This window comes from Corapipo altera, unplaced genomic scaffold (genome assembly GCF_003945725.1).
Source record: "Corapipo altera isolate COAL_440 unplaced genomic scaffold, ASM394572v1 54, whole genome shotgun sequence".
In the NCBI taxonomy this organism is placed as follows: domain Eukaryota; kingdom Metazoa; phylum Chordata; class Aves; order Passeriformes; family Pipridae; genus Corapipo; species Corapipo altera.
In genome coordinates this window covers 74,551-98,684 of record NW_020884902.1, presented here as the reverse complement: position 1 = coordinate 98,684, position 24,134 = coordinate 74,551, and the positions used below count along the sequence as shown (strand labels likewise).

Genomic DNA, 24,134 nt, shown 5'->3' with positions numbered 1-24,134 from the left:
AACAACTCTGAGGCCTGGTGTTCTTGCAGATTTGTCCCAGTGCCTGCTTTGGCTTGTGGAGGCCTTCAGTAAAGGATCCATGCAAGACAAAGTGATGGGCTCAAATGACAAACAGGCCTCTCATTAGGTTTCTACTGGGCTAAGCAGGTGGAGACTGTTAAATGGAACTGAACACTTCAGATAATACACATACTGTAAACTTACTATGTACAATTTAAGAGTTGGAGAAAGCAGTATTTTTACTGGGCCAGGAGTTGAACCTTGATGATTCTTGAGGATCCCTTCCAACTCAGCATATTCTATGATTCTATGATTTGAGACCTTAGGAATCCATTCCTTGGGAGATATGAAAGACCCTCCAAACATCATGGCATTGACAGTGCAGAGTGCAAATTTATGACTATGCAGGACAGCTAGAGTGGTATTTCCACCTCATGTTTTGCTACTGGTCACATTCCTCTAGCCTTCCTTCTACAAAAGTATCTTCAAGGATGCAGAGCTCAGGCAGCTCTGGTGTGAAAGGTCTTATTGCTCATAAGATTCAGTCCTGGCATGCAGGAAATCATTGCCTTCCTTATCATCCAAGATCAATCTCTAAACAATCAAACATGACTCTGTGCCAATTTCAGAGATTGATCAGAAATACTCTTTTGCAACCCACTGTTGTTTAGTGTATGCTGTACTCAGCTCTTGCCTTAGCCTCAACTTCTTCCCAAGTAAAACACATAACACTGGGCTGTTCAAAGGTCATTCTTTGCTTCTTGTCTGCTCTTAAGACAGATGTTTCAAGGCATGACAGAGGACATAAACACGTGCACACTGAGGGGAAAAAAAGGTGTCCAGGTGTTTAAGCAATGCCAAATATGGAAGAATTCCAATTCACTGCTTTCTCCTTTAATCTGGCAATTCCAAGGGACCAAGTGTGTCATGACTTGTACCCAGAACACTTTCCGCTTGGGTGAGCTCAGACAAGGTCTGCATTAACTCCCCAACCTGCAAGAAAATTATTTGAAACAAAAGGTTCAGATATGTCCTTTTCCCTCCAACAAGCCTGGAAACAAACGGTACAGGAACAAGGTCAGAAAGGAATCGTCCGCCTACCATACCACTGAATTCATTTACCTACCTCAGAGCCCATTCAAGGAAAGGGGTGGGATGGGGAACAAGGGATGATATAAAGCAGAATGAAGCTCTGGGGTCGCTCGCTACATTACAAGATTTGACAGGCCTTTGCCAGCCTTCAGCTTCTTTGTGTCTTTCACATAATAGAGAAACACAAACTGAGCAGCCTGTGATCTGGGGGTTGAACTATTAGATGGAGCAAACTCTTTGCAAATGCTAATAGTATTGTAGCATCCTGTCAGGCAGCAACACAAAAAAGGATGTTGATTTTCACATGAACCAGAACAGATGCATTGTAAGGAAGGGTGCAATGAATGTTCCATCTCTAAACATCAAAAGCCACAGGCAATTGGCTTGTGGACATGAGGCAAAATACTGCTTCAAATATTCCTAAATATACTGGGCATACTGTTACCTTAATACTGATTTCATGAGGCTGGCAAAAAGAAGGCAGTTGCTTGAAATAGAAGTGAAAATGGTCTCCAGTTATGATTTCTATATTAAAATAATATCTAGATCTAAAGAGGCTTTTGTTGTGCAATCTACTATTTTCCAGCAGTTTGGAAGAGATAGTCCTTTATGAAACATGAATTCATGGGTTGGTAAGCTGACTGCTCTTTAACTCTCAAACCCATTGTCCCAGCCAGCATGTTTATTTTAAATGCACCTGAAACTAACACCCCGTAACAGTCTTCATTTACATGCCGGATATCAGTTCATGATTCAAACTTCCAGAGAGGAGCTTTCAGTGCCTTGGTTTTTCATGACATCTTTGTCTAAATGTATTATGTAGATGGTACATTAATTTATACAGTAAAAGAGCACACCTGGTACAGTTACCCCTGATTTGGTGCCAACATGGCACTTCCGAATCGGACATTTTGCTGTCATTAGCAGTGTACTTGTTCACAACTTAACAAATGAGAAAAAGGAGGTCAAAGCGACTTCTCAATTAGGTGCAACAGCACCACGTTCAAACCCCACCTTTTATTATTCCTTCAGTTACATTTTTATTCAATAAATATCTAGTTTCCATGGAATACATCATGCTAAGTCTTAGATGAGCAGCACAGGGAAGTCAGAACTAAAACCTTAGGAACACACTAGAAGAGATGAACACAGGGCCACTGGATGCAACATTTTGCAACATTTATATTACACAGAAGTTTTAAACAGTGATCTCTAGATAAATGCAAAAGATTTTTCTTTGTTTTGCTTGTTTTTTTTTTTACAAAGTACAGACTTCTTTCATTTGATATACACTAAGGTGTCTGCCTTCAAAATTGTGCAAACTTACATTTCTGAAGTTATCTTCAGAGAATGATGATGACATGCCAATTTTTTCAATTTTTCTGTTCTCAAACACTCATTTTCAGGAATTAATTTAAAAAAAAGAATCTCAAAACATTCAGTTAGATCACCCTGAAATATTTAACCTTTCAACATCATTTTACAAATACCTCTATGTTAGCTTTTTGTCCACATGGATGTCCAAATATTTGGGGAACATCTTAGCAAACCTTCTATTTCCTCTGAGAGTAAACCAAAACAATACCTTTTGGAAAAAATTCAGATTTTTTTCTTTTAATTTCCACACATCAAAATCAATCGCCTTTTCAAAAGGGAAAAATAAATCTAGGTCAGTTTTTCAGTGCTTTATCAGACAACTGCAAAACAAACTGTTCCAGGACTAGCACCTTCCTCCACACAAATATTCAGAGGTGTATCCAGATCATTTGTGGCAAACTGTGGGCAGAAAAATACGGTGGTGATTAACCACCAGGCACCTATGTTAGAGAGCTTATATCATGCTAACATTTGCCAGAAGTGATATTTCTATGGCAAAACTGAAAGGCAGTGGAAGAAAGATTCCTTACTAATTTTACTACGCTGAATGATAGACATCAAGTGGTGCGGGAGGACCTTGTGCATAACATTCTTATAGAAGTGATTTTGGTCTTAGAGTAGCTATTAAAAAAATGAAATTAATGACACTTTTCCTTTTTTTAAGTTAGGAAGACAGAAAAGTTGGAATTGTACATTCTATCTTTCTACATTTCACACGTACTCGATCAGGTTACTCTGCACCTATGGTGAAGGGAGGAGTTAACAAGGAAATCTGAGTCTGTGCAATCCCAGAAATGAAATGTAATTGGCTGTGATTCAAGAGTAACAACATATATTAGGAAAGAACAGGTAGAAGGAGCAGTTGTTGACATTATTTCCTGAGCCTAAACCTTTTAAGATGTCACTGAATAGCAGTCTGTACTTTCACTTGAAAGCATTGCAAGAATTGTTTGGATGACATCTCTCAATAGTTTAGGAGTTTAACAAAATCCACAACTTCCTCTCGAGATCTCAAAACCATGCTTTTAAACCTGTACCACAGTGATCAGCAAATGCTTCAACACAGAGCATAACAAATACAAATGGCATTATTTAGAAGGGCATTTTAATGTACGTACAAATCCTAAAATGTTATGTCAAACTCCCAGGATCATTTGCAGGCAAGAAAATGACAACAGATAAAATCATCTCATGAATCTGATCCAGCTCTACCATACACGACAGATACCAAAAATAAAAGCTTTTTTCCCTTTCAGGAAAAAAACACCTTAAATGTACAACTTCAGCAAGATCCCAAGCTATGTCATTGACACACAAGTCAGATTCTTCTGTGCATGTAGCCTCAAAAATTAAATGGGCAGGTGGATTTTATCTGAACTTCTCAACCCCATGAGACATTATTTTCTTTCTCCTCCAATGTTTTAGGATGCTCCCCAAAAGACAGGAAAGAGAATGGGACACAAAAGCCATTTCAATTCAGTCTTTGTGCAAGGAGAGGCTGCACAAGAGATCCTGGAGAAGGCTGTATTCTTGTGTAAAGTTCTGTTGAAAGAGAAAGGTGATTATTTTAAAATATGTACAAATGCATGACAGCACTTGGGCTTATGGTTTTGAGAACTAATATAGAAGAAATTTGGAAATTACCTGCATGCACATAGTTTTGCTAACAATATACAGTGTCTTTAAGCAAAACCAAAGAACCAAAATGCCTTCATAGAAAGTGTTCCCTTAAGACAGATAAAAATAATGAACTGAGAATAATCAACATTTCACAATATCTAAATAACTAGCCAGTAATTGTATTTCTACTAAGTTTCATATCTGCTTGTAGTGTAAAAGCTGAAAGTATAGTTCTGCAGTTTAAAAGCAAGAAGCAGCAACCAGCCAGGCAATGGAATAAAACACACTGGAATTTACACAAACTCTGTATGAAAACGTGCATTTAAAAGAGATGGATAATAATTTTATACAGAAGAATGAGATAACTGTAGCAATGTTTTTATGATCTAAACATAATTACCAGTTTGAACAATCTATTTTTCTTGATGGAGGGCTTCTATGAAGGCTTCAAGTTTCTCCTGGATTTCCCGAACTTTTTCTGGAGGAATCAAAAAAGATCACCATTCAAATACCTATTACTATTAAGTACCTGGGGACAGGTACAAAAAAAACCAAAAAACCACAAACAACCAAACACACAAAAACCAAACATGCAAACATGAGCAAGAATTAATGCTGTCATCAATATTACTCTATGCATTTTCTTAACTATGAAGATTTACAACATTTTTCTACATCAGAAAAATGCAACCCTGTCCCATTTGAAGAACTCCTACAAACATATTTTATGATTATCATGCTAACTTAATAATTAAAAAATTTACTGAATGAATCCAGTACTAGAAACATTGTATTTCAAAACCCTGAAATTTCCATCAGATCATGCACAGAAGAACTACTGTACACCTGCTACATGCAGGGAGTTGTTAGGTTTTAAACAGTGCCCACTAACCCCTTTCTTCTTCAACCAAATATCCTTACTCCCCACAGCAAGTGTAACAAATACCACTAATCATTCTAAATAGAGTTGAAAGCTGGTGCCCTTCCACCACGGAGAATTTCAGGGAACCACATGTCAGTATTCAAGACATCTCCTCAAAAGGGAATGCACAATGCTAAGAATGTTTAAAACCTGCACTTTATTTCCTTGCATTTCAGTAGTAACCAGATGATGTGGGTGGAATCTCATTTTATATAAAAACTAAAGCTGGGAGTTTATTTCTCTGCAAAAACACGATTTGACCACAACTACAAATAGTTACTAAGAATGAAAAGGCAACATTGATGGGGAAAAATCCAGGGGCTTAGGCATTTTTCCACTCTTTTCTCTATTTCATACAACACTTGTCATCATACAACCTATTTGATTTATTAAATTGCTTATGAAGCAAGATTTAGAACATAGCTGGAGTCCAAAGCCTGTGAGATTTCCTGCTTCTCTCTCACCACATCCTCATTTGAAGCTCCTTCTGTGTGTGATTATAGCCATGAAAAACACACACTTCAGAAATATGAAGGAACAGGGGGAGAGCAGTAGGACAGACAAAAATAAGTTAGATGAGCATAAACACAGACAAATATTTTTTTTCCAAGCTAAAAATACTATTGGATTAAAGCCGTATGTTCCCTTGTATAAGATACAGGGTTTGAGCTTTTTTAAAAAAATTTTTATTAATGTTTTCTTCTCTTTAGCAATTCCATATGTTTTCAACTTGCTTTGCTGAGCTGAAGTAACAGCAAAACAGAAAGAAAAATAAAACAATCTGCTTTAAATGGGATACATAAGAATGAGAGGGAAAAAAGAGATATCTCCAAAGAGAACATTTTAATGTAGGTATGGGAAACAAAAGTTTAATTGAACAAAATGACAACCCCGCAGACATAAAACGCATTTTAGAGTAATAACAATAACAATAACAACAACTCAAAAAACACCTGCAGTCCTTTTCTAACAGAAATAAAGAATTTTAGTTAGCATTTAAAAAATATGGAAAATAGCCTGAATGAGGATGAAGTAACCTCAAAGTTCTATCTTTATCTTGTAATTCTTAGGTGACGAAGGGCAAGTCACTGAGACTTTCAGCACTTCAGTATGCCCTTCCCCAGTAGTGCTCATCTACAAACACAGAAGTACAGTGAAGCTGAATCACACTCTAGGCTCTAAACAAAACACCTAAGAACCTTCTTGGATTTCAGCTGATTTTTTTTAAAGTACTTTGATATTAAATGAAGATTACAGTCAGTGTGAGGGCAAAAGCTGTACCTTGGAAGTTAAGAAACAACAGTAGCTGATTTTTACCAGGTTAAAAAAAAAAATTCTGATTCAGTTCAGCAGAATCTATGAAAGCTGTCAATGAAAAAAAAAGGTAGATCCATGATCACTTCTCCTCATTAAGCACATTCAAACTGTTCCAATTACTACCTTTTTAAATGAAAAAAAAAATATGCCTTGTTTCCATCTCAGTATATAAAACTCTCGTGTAATGAAAATGTTATTCCTATGGCATTTATTTAGGCAAATACTTAGCTTGCTTCCAATACTGCTGCTCTATGAATGTTTACAAAGTTAGCCCTTGAAATAATTTCATATTATTTTGGACAGAATTAACATATTTGTTCACCACACCTGGACAGACGAGGCTTTGAGCAACCTAGTCTAGCGGAAGGTGTGTTTGCCCATGGCAGGGGTGTTGGAATGAGATGATATTTATGGTCCCTTCCAACCCAAACCATTCTATGATTCTGGTTTTGGAAATTACTAATCCTGAACCTTGGTCTCCAAAATGAACAGCAGGTGCCAGTGATAAAATCTGAGATCAGATCTCACAACTCAGAAGATGTCTTCATGTTGTGCTTTCAGTAGCTTTCTGCGATGCTTTTTCCCCCCCCGATTGCTACATGCTTTCCCAAGTGTGTTCTTTGTATTGATCAAGCCATTAGACCCAGTGAAAGCAGGCAGATTTAGCAGTATTAAATGCAAATATTTTTCTTCCTCAACCTCTTGTTAATGAAATATTCCAGTCCTGAAAATTAATAGCATCAGCAAAAACCTGTAATTATTATTTCACCCTTAAAAAAAGGTTTGTGCCAACAAATCTATTTTAATTTTCTGATTATGGTATATTAAAATAACAGGATAGCAAATACATACTCCACCAGAATATACTGAATCAGCTGTGTTTGCTCAGAGAACAGACATACTAAAATTGACTTCATATTATGAGCACTTTATTAGTTTTTATACTTGGACTGAATTGAAATGATTACTTAACTGTAATAATTACGAGGTCTTGAGGTAATTTAATACTTTGAAATAACATGCTGGCTATTCTTAAAAAGAACAGTTACAATGACTGCCAAATAGCTGCAATTATTCATCCTATGCCCTGTATTTTTAGCTGCAGTAAAGCCCTTTGCAGCAGCAGACCCCAGCCAACCTATAATACTTTCCCACAAATCCATTCTGCAGCACAGAGCAGCGGTCTGATGAATTGGTTTACTTTTTAAATAGGCTAATGGCAGAGTTATGCATTTACACAACACTAATCTTAATAAACTCGTAAATATAAGTGCTCAGACAGAACTTTTCTAATGAGTGCAAGTGCAGGGTCTGCAATTCTGGGATAATCACCTACAGTTTCACCAGCACCATGTGATGTTGCATGTGGAACAACAATTAATTCTTAAAATTAAGAGAGATATTACCCATCTTTAAGAAAGTTTTTGGCTCTCTGAAATGAAAAGCTCTGTACTCACATTAGCAGGGTTTTGACTGATACTTAGATCAAAACACTGACTTACACTTGTAAATTACAGTACATTCTGTTTTGAGGAAGGTTTATCAACATGGCAAACCCAGAAAATCCTTTGGGTTTCAGATAAGAATACTTATTGCACAAGTAAATTAAGGGATAAACAAAAAGTGACCTGTTGCACTTTCTAGGTTTTGTGATACTGTGTTTTTCCATGTACAAGCAACCCACAGATTAAAAGCATTCAGCTTGCTAGCAAATTACTTTTGTAACAGGTTGAACTACCCCAGCACTGTTATACAATGCTTCCATGTCACAGAAGGCTATTAAAGCACTACACTCTTATTACACTGTAGTGCAGAAATTTAAATATACAGTATTGCTTACGCTGGATTCTAGAAAGATGATGTGCACTTTAGTAGTGCTAATGCAGATCTGAAGTTACAAATATGCAATTCTTCCAGCACCTGTTAAACACTGATCAAAAATCAAATTAAATCAGTGAAGAATAACTGTAACTAAACCCTTGTGTCCATCTTAGAACAGCAAAATTCACAGGCCTAGAGGCCATGAATGGCTATTCTATTTCCCATTTACCCCATGTTTACCTAAAAGATAAGCTGTTCATACATCAACTCACTATGCCTCTTGATCTGGTCATGAATATTCCCGTAATCCTCCCTCTATATCCCATAAAACTTCACTGACAGAATGAGGAAATTCTTTATTCAGATATCTTGAGATCCTCATTCATGTTCAGTCTCTCCTGATCTCCATATGAAATGTTATTGCTACCCGCTCATTTTCTTTTCATTAATCCTGTGATCTTAAATCTAAAAGGCTCAAAACCAGACTAATTGATCTGTAATGAGGATTTGGATACACTGTGAACACATAAAGACACAGGCACAGATAAAGTTTGGTTTTCCTAATATCATAAGCTGGTCAAAAGCGGAACCCCTGAAATATTCAGTCTTAGAAGGAGTGCTTGTTTTCTGGTTGCTGCCTTACATGCCTGAGCTTATGAACAGTGCTAAAATGAAGCAAGTTATTAAGTGCATCTCCTGAGGTAAGGCCAAATAATCTCAAAATAATATTAAACACAAAAGCTAAGTACATTACTGATTTATTGCAAATATACTCAAAGTAGCCAGAAAAAAAGTTTTCTGGATACTTTCCAACTGCATTAATTGGTTTAATAAAAGATGTGGCCTTTGCCCACAAAACCTCTTGCTTATGGTTCTGAAGATAAATGAAGTTTGAGACATTCAAATGCATATTTACCTGTATAAAATCAATAGCTCTAGTACAGAATTTTAAAGATGTTCATGTCTGTCTACACCAGAACAGGTAGAAAACTGCACAAGTACTTTGGGCAAATTAAAAAGCTTTCCATTCCCATTTACAAATTTGCCCATATGACATCAAATTTCAGTTGCAGCATCAAAAAAACCTGTAAAATCTTTCTGGACACAGATTCATCATTATTTTGTACTTTGATGAAACCTACAGCATTAAATAACCACAAAAAAAAAAAGTGTTAATACCTTATTATAAATCCTCCTGTTCTACACTGAAGTGATGTCTACCTCCAACAAATGTTTACACAACTTTGATATTTGAAAGCTCATGCTCGTTACTCCTTTGGCTCTTGATTGTGTTTAGACTTCAGTTCTCTCCCTTCCTTTTTTTTTTTTTTTAATCTTCCTTCCTTTCTTAATCCCTTCCTTGCCTACAAACATTCTCACTGCTTGCTGTGCCACTTCTGTGTTATGGTTAATTAACCGTAGAGGCAGAAATGTTGAATTTAACGCTGTGAATGCATCATCTTTCCTCTAATAAAAAGGAAAGCCCAGTCAGTCAGAATTCATCAGAATGCCCAGAAGCACACCATTAAGAACTAGAGATGTCAATCCAAAGTTTTCTACTGAAAGTTGATTTTTTGCTTAGGGCTACCTAAGACACAAGCCTCATAATTCTATACAATCCCTATGAACAGTCAGATGGAGAAGAGATGGAGGAAACACCTTTTATTCCTCGATTTTCCACGGGTAATGAGAAAGCTTTACTTCTAGTGGAAATAGTATGAGACAGCATTCTCACAGCCACTCCAAATAATGCCACAGAAAGCAGACTTTCCACCCACAGTTATAAGACATGTATCAACATGCTTACTCATGTCTCATGCAAACACTACCATAATTCACTGATCATTGCAAGGTCATGTCCTGCTCAGTTTTAGAAAATCCTTTGGAAGTACCCATCACATTTTTTGCCAGTTTCCTCTTGTTCACATACCATACTTCCATCTGGATAAGACCAAGGGGAAAGCTAAAATTTTAAGGGGGGGGGTGTAAAAAAAAAAAAAAGGTAAAACCACCCAAGCTGCCCTTAAAGAGACAGAACATCATTTGTCATCTGCAAAGACAGATTTATAAGTAGAGGGCCCCCTCTGTTCCTTTAAGGCTGCAAAACAGATGGGAAGTGAATGGACAGTCAAAGGGTCAAGAAAACACATGGGAGGTGCTGCTTGTCTGCCGTATGTATATTCCCAGCACAAGAAAGAGGTCAAGATTGTAACTGCATGGCTGGGTGCTGGAAAGGCCTTTTCTTTAAGCTGTTACAAAGACAAACGCTGTTCCTCATCCTGTTGTCAAACTGCTATAAATATTGTTCATCAAGAGTTTCAGCAGCTAAAAGTTTTTTTTTAAAAAAGGCTGGGCAGGAGAATGAATCATGTGAATGATTCTTAAACAATTAGCTCATTAGTGTAATAAAAGCACTGCAGAACCTTGAAAAGTTTAAATGGAATTTATAATAGTTCATGAAGTAAATCCATGAATCATTAAGAATATATAGCCTTTAAAATGCAAGCTTGCAGAAAATAGCCAGCATGCTCTGTAGTTACCACTAGTTATAGTGAATGAAGGTGTTAACTGATGCTACATTGTAGTAGCTACATTGCAGTATTGTTACAAAATGTTTCTTATGTGTTGCAATCCAGATTTGAATTTGCATCCAGTTCGAGTTCTTTTTAAAAATTCTGACTTCAGTTTAATTGTGTTCTCCCTATAAAGTTTGACTTCAAAGAACACTCACTGGAATGGGATAATTATGATATAAAAACTGCTGTAAATACATTTATAAACCAGGCCTCCTCTTTCAGACATAGAAAGCCATCCCACCATTATATTCACCAGACTCACTGACAACTTTTTTACTTGCCCTAAATCTCTTTGCCATCCTGAGATAAAAAGTATTTTAATTGGGGAACATCTATGATACCTGTATTCCAGTTATCAGCTGCAGAAAGACAGTGAGAAGGACAAGGAGATGCTCTAACTATCCAAGTGCAACATGTGAGATGCTTTCATTATTACATAGACAAAGATAATATTTCAGTGTCCTCTCAGAAATATTTATTTTAAACCCTAGAATAAGATAAGGTGTTAAACGAATTATTTTAATATCACTATTAAAATCTCCAAAGGTCAGCCAACATATCAATTTCATGGATATGAGTTCATAAACAACTGCCTGCTGGTGACCTGGTTGAACATCTCCTTTTGCATGGCCTTAACAGGAAAAAACATCAAGGAACCTGTTTCCTACAAAGATGTATTTTCCTTTTCCCTGTTATAGGTAAATTCACCTCCAAAACAGGAAAAGATTGCCTCCAGATTGTATATTTAGCCTGCTGTAGAAACATAATAAAATTACGAAGCCAGTTTAGACAGAAAAAACCCCCAAGTCACAACTGCTATCGCTGAAGTCACTTTTGTTGCAAGTCTTAATATCAAATCAATTATTAATCCCTGTATAGCATACCTGAGCAAAGCTGCCTGTATAAAAACAGTATTACCTTTATTTTAGACTAAAGAGAACCAGGCAGCAGCAGAAGAGAGCTTGTCTGAAAATACCTCAGCTATTTTTACAAGGTACTGAGAATTGGAATGTTATTTTAGCATTATTAATAATGATTTTTAGTTCCAGAAATGGGACTTGAGTATTGTGCTGATGAAATTGTAGATTACGAATCAATGTCTTGATCTATAGCTGCTTCAGATTCACAAGCAAGACCTCTGCAGATTAACAAAATGTTTTTGGCCACAAGTTTCCCACCTCCCCCAGTGGAACAGAACAGAAGCTGACTGTGTTTCTTGCAGCAGTCCCTGGGGCACCTCAGGCTGGCAAACACAAAATCCTTCTTTCTCTGACAGAGCCTTTGAGAACTGAGATACAGGGCTGAAGCAAAACTGATAGCTATGTAGACTACTGACTTTATACAAGACATGTTTCTATGGGTTATTACACATCAGCCCCACTTGTCTACGAAAAGGAAACCAAATATTACCAAACCATGATGTCAGATCATGAACAATATACATTTCTACACCATCATTAAGGTCAGCCTAAGGTACCAAAGATCCTTACTCTGTATTAAGTTGCAAGTTTATGAGAGTCACAGTGTCTGCAATAGCAAGGTAAGAGTTGGACACCTTTCAGTTCTCTGTCTCTACCTTGGATTTTTTAATTAAAACTGTTCTAATAACTCAATCTTTCAACAGAATTTAGCTGTGCTGCTTACTGGACAGCTAAAAGGAGCTTAGTAGCAGAATGACAAGGCAACCTTATAAAGCAGACTCATATCTGGAATCAGACTTACAGAAAGATTGAATTTCCAAATCAAAATTGTTAAGCTAGAATGAATCAGAACATGATGATATTCATTACTTTGGGTAGAAACAGTAAAAAGTATAAAGGCAAGTCAGAAATATCACCCAATGATTCATTCAGTGATATTACAAAAGATTAATTTTTTTCTTATGCAAAAAGGACATATACAGCAATAAAGGTAAACTACTTCTGTAAAGGCTACTGTAACCTTAAGGCTATAAAACTGTAAAGAGACTTTAACATAAAAAATAACTGATATATGCTGTTTCTCCACCAAAAGAAAGCATACTTAGTAATTAGATAGATAATAAAATAATATGCTATCAGGACTATTTATGTGAATTATAAAATATGGCAGAAAATAAAATGGTGATGAGATTAATTTTTAGATCATAAAAATAAACAACTTAATTTTTGACAGTCAGAAACTTAAGTCATCATACCCTGAAGAAAAACAGATGGATCTATTTTTTTTTTTAGTTATCATTTCTAGCTGAAAATATTTCCTTCTCTTTTTATATAAACTTCAAAATTAGAAGAGGGGTCCACTACAGTAACAATTAACAATGTACAACATACATACACTATGCTGACTTCTTCAACTTTCAGAAATGTGAATGTTATACTGGTCCATTTAAAAGCCTGTATTTATATAAACAGTAAATTTCTCCATGGTAAGTACTTACTTAAATTTTGACTAATAAGTACTCCCATAAGCAACCAGTACTAAAGAGAAAATAGCATCCAATTAGATGTTTTGATCCTTGCATCATTAAGGAAATTTTAGGGAAAAAAATATATTCAGCAGACAACACCAGAATGACCCACAAGTACAAGAGACATGGGCCTAGGGGAAGATTAACAGGCATTAAATATGTCATTATTCATGTAGCAGTTTATCACTATTTTTCAATGTCAACTTTAAGTGATAGGCTTCGTTTAGTCAGTGACAAATGTGCTGAACTTTGTAAGGATCCGTTTTAGGACCTGGACATCAGTGCCTAGCTCTTCATCAATAACTAAGAAATCACAGCAGACAGGCTTTGGTCATCTGGGATTCTTAAGTTAAGTAAACCATCACTCCATCACAGGATATTTACAAGTGATGTATGTTCTCCCTCGAGGATTACTTCCCTCTCTGAGAAGATGCAGCTTTGTAAAGTACTTTCTGCCATGACACAAAGCAGAAACCACCTTATCTGCACTTTGACACAGGCCGTCCTACACATTCTTCTGGTTTTAATTCATTAGTTTCATGCAGCTGCCTCAAAACTCAAGAGAAAACAACAAAAAAAAAAGAACTTGAACATTTAACCAGTGTCTTTCACATCAAAGCACACTTGTTTGGGTTAATTTCTAAAATTATCTACATAGAATTAAAAACATGATAATCACGCAAAACCAATTAATTTGCATTCCACCAGTAAGTTAGCAAATCTACTGTGATATATTGTGACTTGCATACGTTCAAAGGTAGGGGAAATTGAAGACATGACCACACAGGCTCATTTCAAGCACACTGTGCCCCAACTTCCTGCGTCACAGAGCACCAGGACCTCTACAGAGCTCAGAGGGAGCACAGGAGTCATGCTGCCACCAGGCACTGGTGACACCAGCACAGGCTTGAACTAGTTAGACACAGACAGCCCACATGATGTGACTGAGATTTAGGCAGAAATCAATGTGCTCTAAATGACAACCAGCCCCTGATAAGATACAGGGCCATGTTAACGTCTCCAGGGAACCTGCTGGCAGGGGACTGTGCAGCTATTCTGCAAATGCTTAGCAGAAGCTGGAGATCTGTTCAGTGATTCCCAGAGGCTGCTCTGCTTCTGTCTGGTTAGAAGGTCACCACATCTCCTGGTGTAATGTTCTGCCAACTCAGGATCAAATGAGAACAGAGTGCTCCTCACTGCAACAACCAGAAGAGAGGAGCAAAGCAAGACTGCTGCCATCTCTGGAATTGCCTCACAGCTATGAAGTAACTATGTATTTACCTAAGTAGGTTCTGAAACTCCAATATTTAGGCATCATGGAAGAAACAAGAGCACAAAATAACCCTAATTCTTCAGATTATAATAAGATCACTCCTCCATTTGCATTTCCTAGGATGCTTCCCTCTTTCCCATGTCTGTCTTTCAGCAGTAGGGGCAACATCTGGGCACTGTGATCAAATGTCTTGAAAATGATACCTTTTTTCTGTATCTTGAAAACACCAAAAACCACATTGGTTCTAAACAAGCACCTTAAGGACTGAATTAAGGACTACTAACCATTGCCTTTTGAGCTGTTTTGTCTGCCTCTGGTTTCTAGGGGAAAATTACCTAAAATGTGCTTATTTGAGAGGTCTTTCCCCTTACAGCTGAGCTTTGCCCCTATGAAATGCTGTGACCTTTTGAAAAAAGTTAAAGCTCATAACAGAAGAGCAAATGAAGGTAAAGACTTTAGAGAGCCAAGTCAAAGCATAATTTTAAGGAGCACATGTAATCAATAATGTCATGTAGGACAGAGGTCAAATCAAAATACTGTTAACAGTCATCTCAAGGAACTGAAATTTAATTAGGCTACAGTAATGACCACAATATACGATTATTTTCACACAACGTTTTTTTTCTGCAGCTAAGAGTAACGAAAGAAAAAAACATGTAACCACAGAGTAAGTAATTATATGCAAAGTACCCTTCACAGACTTTATCCCCAACTTGCACAAATGCATAACAAAAAAAGGAGACTTGCTTGGATTCAGTTTGTTACATACAACAGACACAACAGAAACCATTCAGCTTAGCCAAATATATCACAGGATTCCAGATCCTGAGTCAGCAACTTGCATATGGAAGTACCAGCCTTATCTAACATTGGCCTTCTAACTCCACTAAAATGGCAAGTTTATTATATGCCTATACGATATTAAATCACTCATGCTCCAAGTTGGCAAATGGTTTACATTCAACATGAGAAAATGTAAATTAAGAATTTAATGCTGTGACTTCAAAGCAATGACTTCAGATATAAAACTTGGAAGTATTTTACTGTAACTCTGGTTTGTTTAGTTTTTATATGTTTTAGTCTATACAGGAAAATAATTAAGTTCTGCAAACTCTTATATTTCATAGCTTACAAAAATAGGACAGAATTGAAACAAATGTCCCTAAGCTGTCTTTTCTTCAGGTGAGGGCTTTCTCCTCAATGTTTCAAAAAGTTTTTGTGCAGAACAAAGTCTCAGCTAGCCCATGACACCTGTACAGGTGTCAACATTACTGACAAACGAACTTGGAGGCTGATCCATTCACATTTGTACCTAGCAATTTCAGGATCAAGTTTCCACAGGCATTCCCAGCTCCTGCCAAAGACTCTCCCAAGCACATGGTTTTACTTATAATTTTGGTGAAGTTCTAGGCTTTCTTTTCCAGCTTGTGAGGACAGAGGATACTGGATGAATAGCACACTGACCTAGGAAAGCTGCTTTGTAGGACTATGCTCTGTTTATCCTGCGCACATAAAGGATGCCTTTGCAACATCCATGGTTTTTCTGTTTAAAGGGAATAAAGGAGAAGAAATAAATGAAGATAGGACATGTATTTCTTTGGGGTCTGTGAGATTTCAACTCCAGTGAAGTCAATGGCAAAACTCCTGCTGACTGCCTGAAGTATACAACATCCATGTGCACCATCTAGCACATTTTAAATGCTACTGCAGTATGGAGAGATGTAGCTTAGCTTTAGGATAAATACACTGGAAGATACATTTCATTCAGTTCCTAACAGCTTTTTAGTAACAAAGCTCACAAACTAATGCTTTCCATGCAGTTGCTAATGAGAAATGTATAGCTGAGAAAAAAAATGACCATCCTTTACAATCTTCATAAATTACATACTACACAAACAAACAAACGAGACCCAGGGAGAGTGGAAAACATGAGCAACAAGGATAGGCAAGTGCATCTTCCTTCCAGAGGAAAACGTTTAGCATCCAAGACACCAGTGTCCACTGCCTAAGCTGCGCTCATGGGAAGCACCAGACGTGGGAGGACTGGCACCCGACTGGCCGCGGGCTCAGCCTCCCGAGCCTCCTCCACAGGCCACTCATTGCCATCTTGTGTCGGGAACCTGTACGGCAACTTATTGCACAGAGCTCACACTATCGAGGAAGTTTGTTTTGGCCCTTTAAACAAAAAGAGGAAGTCCAGAAGAGTGGAATTCTGGAAACAGTTAAGTAGTTCTGGGAAGCCTTTAACTGGGACCTCAACATTTTCAAAAATTACCATGTTAAAAAGTAGTCTACAGAAAGTTAAGATTTATCCACATGCTATCAGTTTTGCAAAGAACTATGGAGTACTTCTGCTGAAATGACTACTCTATCATGTGCCGTGTTAAAAATACGGCAGCATAAAATATATTATTCATGTTGAAATCACATTTTTTCACCTACGTATTCATTTCTTCTCCAGAAAAAAATTTGTATTGCCCTGCACTGAAAAACATAGCTAAAAAGATACAGTTCTAACAAAGATGAGACTTCAAATAATCGTCTTTTATAAAAAAACAACCCACTTTGGTATAGCCATCAAAAAGATCCTGAAACCCAATAAATGCCAGCAGCTTTACTGTTTTAACAAATTTTGCAGAAACATCCCTGTTTTGAAATACACTTAAAATTTAAAAACTTCAGTAACTTCAGAGGCAGCCTGCATGAATGTTCCATGTCAGTCACTTTGGAAAGTTAAATGAAAATACAAGAGAAAGCAGTATGAACTAGTAAGTACCATAAAAGATCACTGATAAAATTAAATGATATATACTGACTGATCCATCTTCGAAGGTATTGTAAAAATAAAGGTTAATCGATATTTTAAAAAAAGAGCAAGTGGAAAAGCTTTGCATCCAGCTGCACACACTTGTGCATAACAAGGCTGCAGAAATTTGAAGGGACTGACTCGCCATGATCAAACAGATTTTCCCTCCAGCCCAAAGCAGTGCCTTACAGCCTGCAATACAAACAGGGCATTTTTGCCCTGACAAGAGGCATTTTTATGAGTGGAAATTCTCCTTTTAAAACATTATTGTTTACTATTGTACTTTGAACTCCCTCTTCCCCATTTTACTTTTTATGGAACACAGCACATTTAAAGGTACTGATTTACCTAAGCGTATAGTAAAATACTAAGTTGTGTGGAATATAAGTTTCATATCAAAGTATTTTGTCCTTCAGCAGTGAGCACAATCAAGATGCAGGTGCCAACTAGAAAGTCAATACAATTCTTCCTGTTGCTGATGAGGCAAGAAAGACCTGGCTATGTTCTTTAACTGGCAGACAAAATGGGAAAAGAACTTCAATATAAATAATGCACCACAGTTGTGAAGGAGGTTTTAAATTGCATTAAAACAGGTTCCTACCCACTGCTGAATAAGCCTGAAGTGCCCAGTTAGACATGTAAGACACAGACAGCAAATTCCTCGTTTCTGCATCCTCAGCAAAACAATAAACACATCTCAACTATACCTACAGTTTGAAAACAGGACAAGGGAGGTGTCACGACTGTCACTTCTCACAAAAGAACTTGGGAGTTGTAGCAGATAGTTCATTGTAGCCATCAGCTCACTGCTCAGCAGCAGGCAAAAGACAAAATAGGCTATAAGGAATTACTATAAAAAGACCAGAAAAAAACCCAGAAAGCATCACAATACAACTGCATAAATCCATAATGCAGATATACTTCAAGTATTTTGTGCAGGTTCTGTTCTTTCACCTCAAAAAAGGTTTTATAGAACTAAGAAAGGGGAAAAGAGTGGCAAGGCTGACTGAAGCTAGGAAACAATGTCCATGCAAAGAACAACTACACCATGAGAATTTTTCAAGCCAGGAAAAAGATCAAGTGCAGGTAGCATATACATCTATGAAGTCATGAATGGCACACAAAAAAAAAAGAATAGAAAAAGATTACTGAATGCTTTTTACAGAGCAAGAACTAAGGAGAGCCAAATGAAACTGGCAGGTGGTTCAGAAACAAACAAAAGGAAGTACTTTTTCACACAATGTGTAGTTGAACTCTGGAACTAATTGCCACAGGATGTTGCAGATGCCAAAGTTTACATGAGTTCAAAAAGCAATTAGAGAAATGCACAGGATGTAAAAAAAATCCTTGAATGGCTATTAATCACAAAGATATTACCTCAGGATTAGGAAATCTTGGAACCACAGATTGTTGGATGCTGTTAGAGCATAACAGGCATGTACTGCTGCATGCTTAACCTGTTCTTATGCTGTTCCCAAGTCAGCTCTTTGCCAGGAACACGACACTGGAATACATCAGCTGCAGGTGTATCTTTCAATACAGGTATTCTCATGGACTGATTGCATTTTAGGACACTTTCAAAGTCACTTTTTCCAATTCAGCTATTCATATTCTCTTCTGCCCCTTTTTTGCACCTTATGATCCTTTCTCCTAAATAGTCTCTAATCCTGGAGCTTCTTTATTTCTATAAACTTAGTAATTGCTCATTTCACTGGCACAAGTATCATAATATACTTATGTTAAAGAGTATATTTACATTACACTTAGAGCCTTTTTTTAAAGAAAAAACAACCTTCAGTAGATTACAAAACTACTAATTTGTTAGAAACTGTTCAAAAGTTCTGTTTAACACTCTTTAAAATACCTAGAATAAAACTTGAGACATTAACACTGAGAAGCAGCAAGATTCATGGCATAAACATCATCAAGGAATATCCTTATGTGGGATTAAAACAACATTCAAGGCTGTATAACACAGATAACAAAATCTGCTGAAATTAGTTTTGAGTCTTATATGAGCTCTCATTATGATACTGGGTCACCCATGCTAGTAACAGTTTGCCATTAACCAGTATCCTGAACAAACAATAAAGCACTTCCAGTGCTTCAGCATTCAAAGACTGATGTAACAGCAGTGGGACAGTGTTGCCATATCATCATCATCAAGAGGAAGCATCCCAACCTCAGGTATATAAATAATTTACATTTGCAAGTACAGTTTCCAATCAGGAAGTGAATCCCAGCCTCATATTTACAAATTCAGATGGAAACTAAAAGACTATTTGTAACCACCAGAGAAATGACATCCTGGAACATGTTTTCAGTGTGAATAGTGAGCCTCAAGAAGTTAACTGATTTAAAGACAAAGCTCAAGATATTCCAATCAGCTGGGTTATATAAATACAGTTGCCTGGGATAGAGAGACTGGACTTTGTGATTTAGGAGATCACTTCCCTTCCTAATTAAAACACCAATACTTCATGAACATGTGTTGTTGGAGCCAGGATTTTTTTTTCTTTAAGCAAAGTCCTGATCGTCACTAAATGCTATAAGAAGGAAATTACTTGTATGGCTATATGAGAGTTCAATGTTCTATCCTTTCAAAATCTGTCTCAGGGGGATAAAAAAAACCCTGCACCAAAGAAAGGCACTATTCACTAAGGGAAAGGCAAAGAACCCCCCTTTTCTTGTCATTTCCCCATTAAAATTACTGCCACTTAGCAATAAAAGCACGCAGAAAGAACACAACTGATCTGAGTACAGAGCTAAGCAGTGGCAGTTTTAAAATCTTCCCACAGATACAATAAAGCAGAATGTGCCATCACACATCATTTTGTACTGAGTAACAATTATTTCCTTAGAATAATGTGAGTGGGATCTGTGACCTCCTGAATCTAAAAAAACACAGTGCAGTGACATGTTTTTGCTACATAATAATTTATGAAATGCAAACTACACACTTGAAGCATATACACCAATGTACAGACACCTCAGGTTATAAACACACACAGGCTGCTCCTGCAGGTCTAGTCTTAGCTTACAAAATAAAAACCCCAGTTGTTACTGCTTTGAAATGGGAGCTTATTGCTGGGAGGAGCAAAGTTGACAATGCAAAAATTCCACGTCGATTTCAGTGTAAAATAAAGCCAAGTTAATTTAAACATTATGACCTTGTTAGTGTTCTTTTACCTTATTTTGAAACATGGAATATCTAAGGATAAATCAAAATTGCCATGTTTTACTCTATACCAGTGTCTGCTCAGGGGGAAAAAAAAAAAAAAAATCAACATCCAGCATCAAAGCAAGCACCACTGTTCATTGAGAAAAAGAGGTAATTTCCTCAATAAAGATCTGAATCCTACTCTGCAGGCTACCACTCATTTTCCTCAAAACATATATAGAGGAGGAAAAACCCTTATTTTTTAAAACACTTTCTACCCATTCTAAAAGGATGTTTACATGAAGGTTGACATAGGGTTTCAAAAGCAACACAGGACGTTTGAAGAGAATTATGTAGCTATCATAAAAATTCTATAGTCATACCACTTGTTTCAGAGATCAGTCAAGAAGACCCAGACAATTTGCCTGAGATCACAAAATTCCTACTCACGGTTCCAAAATATTATAGAAACTTCCTAAAGAACAACAAATATCACTGACTGTGATTTTAATAACAACACTTCCAATAATAAGATAGCATTTCCAGTGTAACCAAACCAGCACTATCCAAAGCAAATCCTCAGATTGTGAGTTTATTATAAGCAAAACATTTCTTTTATATTACATTTTGGATGTAAAAAATAGAAGACATGATTCATACTTAGGAAACTAACAGCAATTGAAGGCTTTTCTGTCCCACTGAACCCGTGATATCAGAACTTTGCTAATTAAAAGAAGAAACATTGACCATAAAATTAATTTACTGTGAATTAAATATGCAAAGTTATATTTTAAAACAAAAATAAGTTTCTAAATCAAACACAAAATACAGGTCTAAGAAAAAGGTCACCTGTGATGTCAACATGCAGATATTTATATAACTACATGAACTTCATTTATCACAAGCTTTTTTTTCCTTTTCCCTTTTCACAGCATTGTTTTTTACCCTACCAGTGCAGGTGCATAGCTGGGGTTTAAGTGGAAGTCTCACAGAACAACAGAAGAATGCTGCCCAAAAATCAACTGTATGTGTGCAAGACAAGCCCCATCAGCTAAAAGTCGGTCTAAACCCTATGGGACGTGCAGGTAGACAACAGGGATATCATCTCAACCTGGACTGTCACCTGAAAAACTTTCACTCTTTAAAGCTTTACCATATTAACCACAAAACCCCTTAACACTTTCTGAGTGTTACTGTGAGCATTAAACTACTGTAATCCTTCTGAAAGGTTAAATCTGCTAGATTTTCTTCCTTGTTGAATCTCTTAATATAATGGCCATCTCATCTTAATAAGCACAACATCACAGAACTTCATGTCTGACAGGTTTTTTCTACATTTTGTAACTACTTTTTTCAATTTACTGACGCAATATATCAGTGAAATTCTATTGTTCTATCACACTATACTACCCATGTCCATCTTTGAATGAGTAAGATCTGCCTATATTTAAGAAAAAAAAAAATCCATGTGATATTAAATAAAAGCCAGCACATGAACAACCCATATCACACTGAATGTCCTCAAGGACAGTGGTCAGAATTTGCTTCGCTTCAAGCTCATTCCAAAACACAATAGGATAGGTACTTACTGAGATCCTCTGCAAGCTGGACTCTCTTGCCAGTTAGGAGCATCACCTTTTTCTCATTGTCCTCAGCAAAATCTTCAAGCACTTCCTTTACATTCTTCTCCAAGCGCCTTACTGCAAAAAATCAAAACCACAAAGCAACCAAAAAAAAGTAAGGTGTAATACTTTTGCATCTGTAATGACCTAAGGACAAAATTTGAGAAGGTCTGTTGGAGATGTAGTATATGTTACAATACTACCTAATCTGGCTGGAGAAAAGGCAAATTTCTGAACACAGAAGCCCCTTCTTTGGGCCATTAAGACAGGAAATTCTTTAAGAAAGACTGTTAACTTTCAAAGGGTATTTTCTCTCTCATCAAAATTGTATTACTTTTTTAGGAGATAATTTTTTTGTTTCAAACCCCTCAACTGACTGTGGGCCTTACCTTCAGTGTTAGTAAGCTGCTGCCTCAGTGTATTTGCTGTAATCGCCAGCATTCGCTGTATTCGCCAGAAGAGGACAACGTCATTACATTCGAGCTGGAACGAGAGAAGTTGTGGTGTCAGACCTCTGATGTCCAGTAAACACCCTACAGGTACAAGAATCTCTTGACTTTCTTAGCAGCAACTGTAACCTCATGTATACATATACTGACCTCACACAAAAATCCCAGAGAATAACTGGTGTAAGTAACAAGGAAACACATCAAAAACACTTCACAGGAACCACATCAGCCTCATTTAATGCACTGCATCACCTTCACATCTGCTGTTTTCAACACCAAGAGCCATATCATGGGAAACCATGGAAAAACAATTTGCAGACACTATATGCAGGCTGGTGAGTGTAACCTAATGCTCACTGAAACACTACTCTGTTCACAGCAAACATGCTGAGAGACAACGGCTGAACTTCTGGTTGTGCCTCCCTGTCTGACAAACACTTCTGAAGACAGTGCTGGACAAAGGGCTATATTTGTTAACAACAGCAGAGACAGTTTCTACACTTGAAAGGATGGAAGGAGGGAGCATTAACTTCACATTGGTTAAGTGTCATGAAGAGGCAGCTCTCCATGCTGTGATATCATTGCCTCATCCCTCAAAGGCAAAAATATTTCTAAAGTAGCAAAGATTTCTGGCTCCATGGTAATCACTGCTGCTCATTAAAATAAAAACAAACCTCCACAGAAAGCGAGGAGCTCTACCTTTTCCAGTAATTTCTTTTCATTTAAAATACAATGGTAAGAAAACTATATATTCTTTATGTGAATTCATGCATACTGTCATTTGTTGCACAAGCTTGGGTTTACAAAACTGGAAAGCCATTTATAAAGATCTGTTTGAAAACTCCATAGTTATTTTTTTCCCTATTCATCAGATGTAGCACCAAGTATTTGCTCTAAACCCTTACTGACCATACTTTTCCTATAAACCCATAAAGATGTTTTCTGAATTTTTTTCATATCACTGAGGTAAATAACTATCAACGGGAAAGTGGGAGAAATGGATAACAAGATACCAACAAAAGTATAATACTGCTTTTAGTTGTGTATTTTCAATACACATTGATTAGTACCAGATGTTTAGGTCATGGCTGATACTTAGTGGTCATTTTATATAATTACCACCAGGATGGTATCCTATCCATTGTAAGCCTCATGTAAAACGTATCTGGGATCACCAGCTATCTGGTCAGGCTACTTAAAAGTATTTTTAGACCTTTTTTTCAAGTGAGATAGAAATAGTAACGCAAAACACCAGTGTAGATGAAGAACATCTGTTCTTCAGTTTACCTCTGAGTCCACAAAATGCCTCTGATAATAATAGAAGCCTCTTCGACATAGATTGCAGTGGTTCAAGGCAGACTTCAGGAAGAATCTTCTATAAATTTGGTGCCATGTGTCTTTAATCTAGGAAAACAGTACTTAAATTTGACTAAATAAATAAACACATACACTCGCTATCGTGCATAGATTAATGATTGCATTTAATTTTAAAATGTAACTCCAAATTCCACTATCCATATAAATATTTCTCAGCAATTTGTCTGCAACTGGGCTATGATTAATGTGTTATTTACATTTGGCTAACGTTACAGATGACTGTCAATTTAAAAATCCACTCTTCCATGCACGTAACATAACTGAGTGCTTAAA

At 36.8% G+C, this 24,134-nt stretch overlaps 1 protein-coding gene across 5 annotated transcripts in view; it reads right to left on the bottom strand.

Annotated features, from left to right (window-relative positions):
• Positions 1-2,064: 2,064 nt before the first annotated feature.
• OPA1 (OPA1, mitochondrial dynamin like GTPase) overlaps positions 2,065-24,134 on the bottom strand; it is a 53,161-nt gene continuing 31,091 nt past the window's right edge. For 4 of the 5 annotated variants that reach the window (XM_027650555.1, XM_027650558.1, XM_027650557.1 and 1 more), the window contains 5 exons: positions 23,772-23,888; positions 22,425-22,518; positions 22,003-22,113; positions 4,490-4,567; positions 2,065-4,011 (listed from right to left, as the gene is read on the bottom strand). In XM_027650555.1, coding sequence (XP_027506356.1) covers positions 4,503-4,567; positions 22,003-22,113; positions 22,425-22,518; positions 23,772-23,888 — 387 coding nt within the window. In that variant the 3' untranslated portion in view covers positions 2,065-4,011; positions 4,490-4,502. Of the gene's footprint in view, positions 4,012-4,489; positions 4,568-6,328; positions 6,377-22,002; positions 22,114-22,424; positions 22,519-23,771; positions 23,889-24,134 lie in introns of those variants that run through there. The other variant, XM_027650556.1, reaches the window with a different exon arrangement.